Genomic DNA, 8,071 nt, shown 5'->3' with positions numbered 1-8,071 from the left:
GTTGATCCCAACCACTTTCTTGCACATTTCTGACACGGCTGCTGATTCCTGCCAGGCAGGCCCCGGGTGCCTGGGATTCAGCAAGACTTCCGCATCGCCTTTTTAAACCTGCTCTGCTCAAGCCTGAGCTCTTGGTGATTTCCTGAAGATGCTGCCACCGGGGAAGAGCGTCCCAATCCTCAAATCCCGAGCCCATGCCTTTCATCCCTGCCAGGTTTCCATTTCCAGTTTGCTCCTAACCTGGCCCTTCTCCCCTGCCCCGGCCCCCCGGGACGTGTGAGAGAGAGCCAGACAATAGTAAACGGAATTCAGTCACACACATGGAAAAAAAAAAAAAAAAAAGATTATGAAAATGAAAAGTAAATAAATATGGATGTTGAGGACCTAATTCTGATAAGCGGATTTTCAAAATTAGCCATTTGCAAGAGTAGATTAAATGCATTTAATGTGGTGGGTGGAAGGAAGTCGATTAAGATGCACAGCAGACCCATTTCAGTAGATTCCGGGGAGCAGGCCTTGCAGGCCCCCTTCGCGCTGCGCATGTTTGCCGGGATAAACGCTGAATGCCTCTTAAGCGCACTAATTTGCTGTTGTCGTGCTGGTAAACAGGCCTCCTGGAAAGGGGCCACTCGCCGCTTCTGTACCCAAGGCGGACGGCGGAGCGGGGAGGGGCCCCCGGCCGGGCTGGGGCGGGAGGCCAGGGGCCAGCCTCGGGGGTGCGGGGGCTCCGTTCGCGGTCTGCAGGGAGGCTGAGAAGCGCCAAGGACAAAGGAATGGCACTGGCTTTCCCCTCACCTTCCCCAGCCGGCCGCCCCCCACCCGGCCCTCTGCAGAGAGAATTCTGGTCCCAGAATACCTTGCAGCTCCTTCCATGGCAACGGCCGCCTCCCTCCCGCACCGTTTCGCCTCTTTCCTTCCTTCCCGCGCCTTCTCCCCGCAGCCCACACCAGAGCCAGGCCTCCCGAGGGCTCGGCGCACCCGCATCCCGCATCCCCGGGGCAGGGACGACGGCCAGTCCTTCCCCCCGGAGGAGGGCAAGCAGGCGCTCCCAACGCGCACGCCAGCCACACCTGCAAGCGGGAGAGAACCAGATCCCCAGACATCCCTGCCCTGTCCTTCTCCGGGGCACCCACCACACTCGGGGGCCTTAGAGCCCTGAAAAGCCCGGCTGTGTTTTAGGTTTGAGGAAACAGATGAACTGTGTTACCGTGGCCCCGTGTTGGGGGATGCCGGGGGTGGGGGGTGAGGGTCGGGGGCGGTGCAGAGAGAAGCCAGTGATCTGAATAAACACCTCCTGACATCTTTGAATGGATCCCAGCCAACGATCTGAAGTTGCGTCGGGGCAGTTCCTAGGACCTGAGGCTCCAAGTCACCATGTGACCCTAATGTCTCAGCCATGGTGCGTCTGTCATGGGGTGAGGGCACAGACAGCAGTCACCTGGCACCAACCCTGGTGCAAGCGCTGTGCTTCATTACTCCATTTAATTCTCCCAGCTGGGAGGAGCTGCCCATCACACTTAGAATAAGCTCCATAGGCCCTGCAAGATCTGCTGGGCTGCCTCTCTGAACTCACCCCCTCCCTCACCCCACCGCTCCTCCCTGGGGACGCTCCAGCACAGCAGCCTTCTTTCTGTCCCCTTAGCACTCTGCATCCATTCCTGCCCCAGGACCTTTGCCCTTGCTGTTCTCTCTGCCCAGGACACTCTGCCACTATTTACACCATGTCGGTTACTTGGCATTGGGATCTTTCAATTGCCTTCACAACAGTTATCACCGTTCGTTTCACTGGTTTGTTTGTGAGTTTGTTGTCTGCGTCTTGACACCTTGAAAACAGGGGCCTTGCTTGTCTGGAAGAGCTGTGTCCCAGCACTGAGAATGGATCATACAGGTGTGATGGCGTGAAGCCAGGTCTAGAGCCCTTGTGTTAGGGGTGCAGAGCCCTTTTCACCCCAAGCAATGCCACCACCTGGTGCTTGATGACCCCATGCACCAGGGCGAGGCAGGGACGAGTTCCCTTCTGTAACAGCTTCTGTCAGAGCTGCTCTCAGGGAGCCATAAGGCAAGGTGCCTTCTACTCCCTTGGAAGCAAGGCTCAAAGGGGAGGTGGGTTCTACTTCTCTCCCATTTCACAGATGAGGCAGCTGAGGCACTCAAACTCCCACAGCTTTAAGTGGCAGAATGGGACTCAAGCCCAGACAGTCTGGGGTAGGGGAGGAGGAAGTGAAGGGGAATTCCGGCCCAAGAAGCATGACATCTCAGTCTGAGGGAGTTGTTCTCAAATGTTTGGAGGCAAGAGCATCGATCGCTGCAGTCATTTTTTGAAAGGTCATCTTCATGGCCCTGCCCCAGCGATGCTCACTTGGCCGGACGGACGCCGCCCAGCGCCTAGAGTCTGCAGGTTTAACAAGCATATGCCTAGGTGCTTCTGATGCAGGAGCTGCAGGGCCACCCACTCTTTGATTGCAACCGGGAGAGGAGGTGGTTATCCTGGCCAAGGACCAGAGGAGCCACCTCTGTAATGTTCCCTCCAAGATCACCATTCCCTCCTCCGCCCCCAGTCTCCAACCCACTTCCCTCGCAGTCTTCTGTTCAAAGGAGAAGGCTTCTTGCAGGCGGCTCCTCAGGAGACCCCAGTGCCGCTCAGGGCTCTGCTATGGAAGGGCTTCCTTCAAAAAGTCTGGGCCCCTTCTTCTTCCACACCCTGTCTCATCTTAGGTGGTTGTGAGGCCTGGCCAGGACCCCAGAGCCTAGCTGCGGGGGGTGGGGGCTTAGCAGGTGAATGAACCAGGTTGTGAAGGCATCTTTGCCTTCTCATACAAGATGTAGTCCCGAGAAAGGACGCTGTCCTGTGTGCGGGGCTTCACCAGCCCGCTGCAAGGCTGCTCCTGAAATGAGGCCTGGGCAGGGGGGCAGCGGTGGCCACAGCCACTGCGCTCTGCCTGGATGTGCAGCTGCTTGCCTGTTTACTTGATGGTCATGTTTCTCACAAGAGAGGGGCAGGGGCAGGCAGAAGCACAGCTTTGGAAATTTTAAATGCAGTGAACCCTTCTTGAGCAGTAACCTCATGCCAGGCTCTAGGCCAAGCACTGGACAAGGGTCCTCTTATCCGCACAGAGCACCAGAAGGTGACCCCAGAGCCTCTCATCCCGCCTTCCCCGAGGTCCCCCAGGCCTGTGGAAATGAGGCCCAGAAGCCGCACGGCGAGGCAGGTTTGACTTTGCTGCTATGGAAGATGCGTGCTGGGTCATAGCCAGGTGCTGGTTGGAGCAGCACTGACAACCACCCGGGGCACTTGGTGGGGCAAGCCAGCTGCTAAAATATTAAATCGCTTCCATCCCAGGTGGTGAGTAGCTGCTGCCTCTGGCCCCAGAAGCCTCTACTCCTCTGTCCTGGCCACCCTGCCCCTACCCCCAGCCTCCAGGGCCTCCGGGGCCTCTGGGACCTGCCCTATCCAGTGGCTGGTCTGGCCACAGCCCTGCTGGCTCAGCGCCCTGGCACCTCGGGTTGATAAATATTTTAACTGTCGCCCTAGGGTTCAGGAGAGGATTTGGTACAAATATGACCTGAAGTCCTCCCTAAGCTACGACGGGAGCCTCAGACTATCACAGATGAGGACCCAGATCTGCCCAGAAATGATCATATCCCTGAGCCTGAGCTTCCCTCTCCATTAAAAGCAGCAACCAAGGTCCATTCATCCTATCTGCCTCACAGCACTGTCTATCCAGGGTCCTCCAGGTGTGCTTTGCATGTGTGAGTGCTGAGGCTCCCGGGCTACAGAGCCCTGGGTCTCCTGTGGGCTGGAACTAGCTTGTGGCCCCACCCGGTACCTCTCTTTCCGGACGACCAATATTTTAGAATTAGTCTTCAGTTCTGAACAAGAGCAAAAATCATTAGACTTTTTCACAGGGGACTTGTTTCCATCGGTGTTTGCCAAACCCCAGCCCGGGGTCTCTGCAGTTCATTATTTGTTTTTTTGTTTTTTTTTTTTCTTCGTTGGTGATGAGCTGTTTTCCAAATTCAGTTGCCCATGTTGGCGGGAAGCTTGGGCCTCCCACGCAGTGCTCAAACCGGCCTTCTCGGCTGGCACGTGGGGGAGAGGGGAGCTGTGGGCCCCATTCCAGATGGCTGGGGAGCCCCTGCGGGATGCAGGAGAGGAGGCACAGAGTGCGGAGGTAAACACAGGCTGGGCCGATCGCCCGTGGCAACCTCCCCCCAAGGAGGGAGATGGCTGGAAAAATAGGAAAACAGTATCGAACCAAGCACATGGCGGCGGAAGTTGTCGCCCAGCTGGGGTTTGCTGTTACCCTTCCCCCAACTCTGGGAGGAAGGGACAGGGGAAAATTCTAGAATCTAACAGGACAGGGAGGTTGGCAGAAGGATCTGTGAGGCTAAGAAGTGCAAACACGGTCAGGAGGGTTAGGTCTGTGGTTAGGAAAAAGGAGAGAGAGGTTGAGAGCAGGCACTGGGGACTGCGGTCCGTCCACCCCTTGCAGGCCACCCCCGCCCACACCAGCAGCACCTGCTGGGTAAACGAGGGCCCAGGCCTGTTCCAGACACGGGGAGCTTCCTTCCTGCAAGAACATCTTTTTGTCCTTGAGCAGGTGGTGATAGATCGAGAAACCAGCTCAGAGAAGGGAGGTAAGTTGCCCAGGGTCACTGGGAGTATTAATATCATAATTGAGAATAACAACTAGGTCTCCTATTTACTAGATGAAATAGCACCAGGAGATGTACTGAGAGAGATAAGAAAATAGAATTTGAAATCATGTATTATTTCTCTTCAAATGTAGTTGGTGTTACGTTTTTTCTCCTCCTCTCCCCAAGAGATGCTATAACCACTACTGTCTTTTCCCCATCCATGCATGGATGCTGAGACCCTGTGTTTTGCCTGGATTTCATTTCCTCCTGCCTGCCAGGGAAGCTTCTCTGTGTAGGATTCAGGGGAAGGTTGTAGGGAATCGCCAGAGGTGGAGCCAGTAGGGCCACCAAGTTCACTCTGGAGCCACCCCAGTAGGACAGATGTGCACCTGGGACCTGACAGCCACCATGTGCTCCCCCTTGAATCTGGAGCAGCTGTTGACTCAGGCCAGCAGCTGGAGGTGGAGGTTCAAATCCCAGCTCTGCCTGTACTACAGTCCTGGAGCAGACTGCTTTACCTCTTTGAGTCTGAATTTTTCCTCTCTGTAAAAGCAGGCTACTCTCTTAAGGTTATTATGAAGATCAAATGCACCCGATGTGCTCGGATGCAGTAGGCGTGAATAGATGGCTGTGTTGTCGGAGACGCTGCTATTGCACGCGACGGTTAAACTGGAAGGGTTTGTGAGGGCAACTTATGTGAGAACTTTCAAGAGCTATGAAATTAATTGGAGGGTGTTAACTGTAGAAATAAAGTAACAGAAGAAAATTACCTCTAAAGAATTAGAACAAAGCAATTATCTAGAAAGAAAATGATGTCAAAGAGGAGTAAGACATGCAAACTGCGGTGCGTGGAGACCCAGGAACGCGCAGACCATCAATCAGGGGCTGAGCCTGGGGAGCTCTAGGGGGCCCTCGGGGATACCCTCACACCTTCACCATGGGGAGATGGGAAACTAAGGTTGGCAAGCAGATAGAGACCAGGGCCACACAGTTAAGACCTGACTCCCAAGCAGTGAGGCAGACACAAGGTAAGTGACAAGCTGTCCTATTAGACGTGGATTCTAGTCCCCGTTCTGCTCTTCGTGGGCTGTGTGACCCTAGGTGCATTACTCAAAGAGACTGGAGACAACAAACTCTAAGATCCTTTTCCGGTCCCAAACCTAGGAGTCCAAGTACTCTGGAATATCAGGGGCAGGGAACATGGGACAGGAGATCAGTGCCAGCTGGACCAGGAGGCGCTGGAAAGAACTGAGAAGAAAATAAAATCTTTTATCTGGATTCTATTTTAGCTGGAATCCCCCTCTGGGTGTTGGGTAAGTCCCTCTACTTCAGTGCTCTCATCTGAAGAAGTATCTGCAGAGGCAGCTGAGAGGGGTACGTTGGATGAGGTGTGTGGACACAGGCTCAGCGTTGCCGTGAGCCAGTGTCTGCTTGCTTCCTAGGCCAGCCCTGCTCCGGGGCCTCCTGCCCTCTGTGAGGCTTGGATGGGACTGACCTCCCTCCCCTCTTCACTTGGTGCTTTGGAGTGGGCGGAGACAATCAGCCTATCCCATCCTCCTAAACCTCCTGGCCTCCTGGTTTAGGGAAGGGGCATGTGACCCAAGCCAGACCTATCAGAAAGGACCTTGGGACTTTTGCAGGGAATGCCTGGCCCCAGACATGCTCCCCCAGCGTATTCAGCAGGAAGCATGTGGTCTCAGGAACTGTTAGATGTTCTCACAGGGAGTCCTGGATTCAGCCGTACCTGACGCTAGACTACTCCATGACCCAACGTATTTCTTGTTTGCTGAAGCCATGCTGGCTTATCCTCAGCCACTATTCAGTAAAGCCTCTCCCATTCCACCGAATCGTCAGCTCATTTGACACTGAGATTCCCTTCTCCTAAGTGCTGACTCTGGGGTGGGAATTTCCACCTCCAGCCTGCTCCATCCTTCCAGCAGCAGCAAGGAGCAGGTTGTGCAGCATAGCCGGCCCAGCCCTTGCTGCCTGACGTCGCGCCTCCCCTACTCAGGAGCTCCACGTTCTCACCTTGCTATTAAGCATTGCCAGGAGCCAGCCTCCGCTCAGCTCTGGGCCCTGCGCATCAGGCTCGGAGCTGCATTAAATAAAGACTGCAGCCCTGAAACTGCTCAAATGGATCTACATCAATGAGAACAGCCAGGGGAGGCCTTTAAATAGATTATCACCAAGAGCCAGCCAGAGCAGGCAAAGTTTGCCTTAGGCATCATTCCCTACCCCCAACCCTCCCCCTTCCCCTTCCTGTGCCTCTCCTGCCCTTCCTCGGTCTGCTTTGAGCATGCCTCACCCCAGACCCTGTCATAAATTAGTTCACACATTCATGGCTTAGTATGTTACTCGTCTAGTTTGAAAAGAACAGAACGCAGGAGTGGGCAGTGTTTAACCCAGGGATGAGCTCAGCGATGGAATTCTAGGGATCCTAAAACCATGACAGACCATGAAATACATGTTTGGAGACAGAGGAACATCTGTAGCCTCCCTCAAGCAACCCACTGAGCCCCGACTGTCCCCAGAATTCTTTCACTGACCACAAACACTGTATCCTTTCCTTTATTCTCAGAGGCTGTACCTCGAAGTCCATTCCGTGCAGATTCCACTTCAGGTTTGTGCTCTCCCTCCTCAGGGAGGACTGGGAGAAGGAAGGCGGGAGCCTGGGTTCTCTGGGCAGGGGTCCCTCCACTTCCTTAGGTGCCTGGGATCAGATTTTCTGCTTGGCCGGAGTGGGATTCATCATTGGCTGCAGGATCTTGAAGGGGAAGCTCCTGAGGGTGCTGATCCCCAGGAATTGAGAGCTTTCCTGGCAATGCTGCAACAGACCTCGCTGCATGGCCAGGGGCCCCCCACCCCCACCCATGGGGCCATTCTCCGCACCCCAAAGGGCTACTGTCCCTGCAAGTGTGAGGTTCTGCCCTAGGGGCCTCAGGTGCACTATCTCATTTAATCCTCAAAAGCAGACCAGGCTACATGGCTCACACCCGAAATCCCAGAGCTTTGGGAGGCTGAGTTGGGAGGCTTGCCTGAGGCCAGGAGTTCAGCATCAGCCACATAGGGGAACATAGGGAGAACCGGTCTCTACAAAAAATAATCCTCAAAAGTAGCATACGTGATAAGCACTATGATTATCTCCATTGTACAGATGGAAACACTGAGGGCCAGAGAGGTCAAGTAGCCTGCCCCAGGTCACCCAGGCAGGGAGCAGCAGAGCCAGGACTCAAGCCCAGGGAGGCTGGCTCAGAACCCATGACCTTGCCAGGTCCGCGCAAGGCCCCCCCTGTGTTGATGGCCTGCTTCTGCTGCTGAAGTTTATCACCTCCCATAGCCAGGTCCTGAGCGAGACAGAGCACAGTCTTGATTGTATCCTCTGTCATCACCACCCCATGGGGCAGGCCCATGAGCCCCAGTGAGCCCCACTCCA

At 55.0% G+C, this 8,071-nt stretch overlaps 1 protein-coding gene across 1 annotated transcript; it reads right to left on the bottom strand.

The window, feature by feature from the left end:
- Positions 1-378: 378 nt before the first annotated feature.
- On the bottom strand, positions 379-1,092 carry LOC112626909. Its single transcript, XM_025389308.1, has 2 exons — positions 857-1,092; positions 379-749 (listed from the first exon to the last, which is right to left on the bottom strand). Exons 1-2 carry the CDS (start codon positions 982-984, stop codon positions 470-472), a joined length of 408 nt encoding a protein of 135 aa, XP_025245093.1. The 5' UTR covers positions 985-1,092; the 3' UTR covers positions 379-469.
- Between the last annotated feature and the right edge of the window lie 6,979 nt (positions 1,093-8,071).

The sequence above is a fragment of the Theropithecus gelada genome, chromosome 6 (genome assembly GCF_003255815.1).
Source record: "Theropithecus gelada isolate Dixy chromosome 6, Tgel_1.0, whole genome shotgun sequence".
In the NCBI taxonomy this organism is placed as follows: domain Eukaryota; kingdom Metazoa; phylum Chordata; class Mammalia; order Primates; family Cercopithecidae; genus Theropithecus; species Theropithecus gelada.
Note: the sequence above shows the minus strand (reverse complement) of the source record. Positions and strands in the feature narration are given on the sequence as shown.

What these genes read in the sequence shown, in the direction of transcription:
- LOC112626909 (XM_025389308.1), bottom strand. Translation starts at nt 984, where the DNA reads ATGCGGGTGCGCCGAGCCCTCGGGAGGCCTGGCTCTGGTGTGGGCTGC. An exon ending in GCCATGGAAGGAGCTGCAAG is followed by an intron (nt 750 to 856) that starts GTATTCTGGGAC and finishes GGCGCTTCTCAG; the next exon opens with CCTCCCTGCAGACCGCGAAC.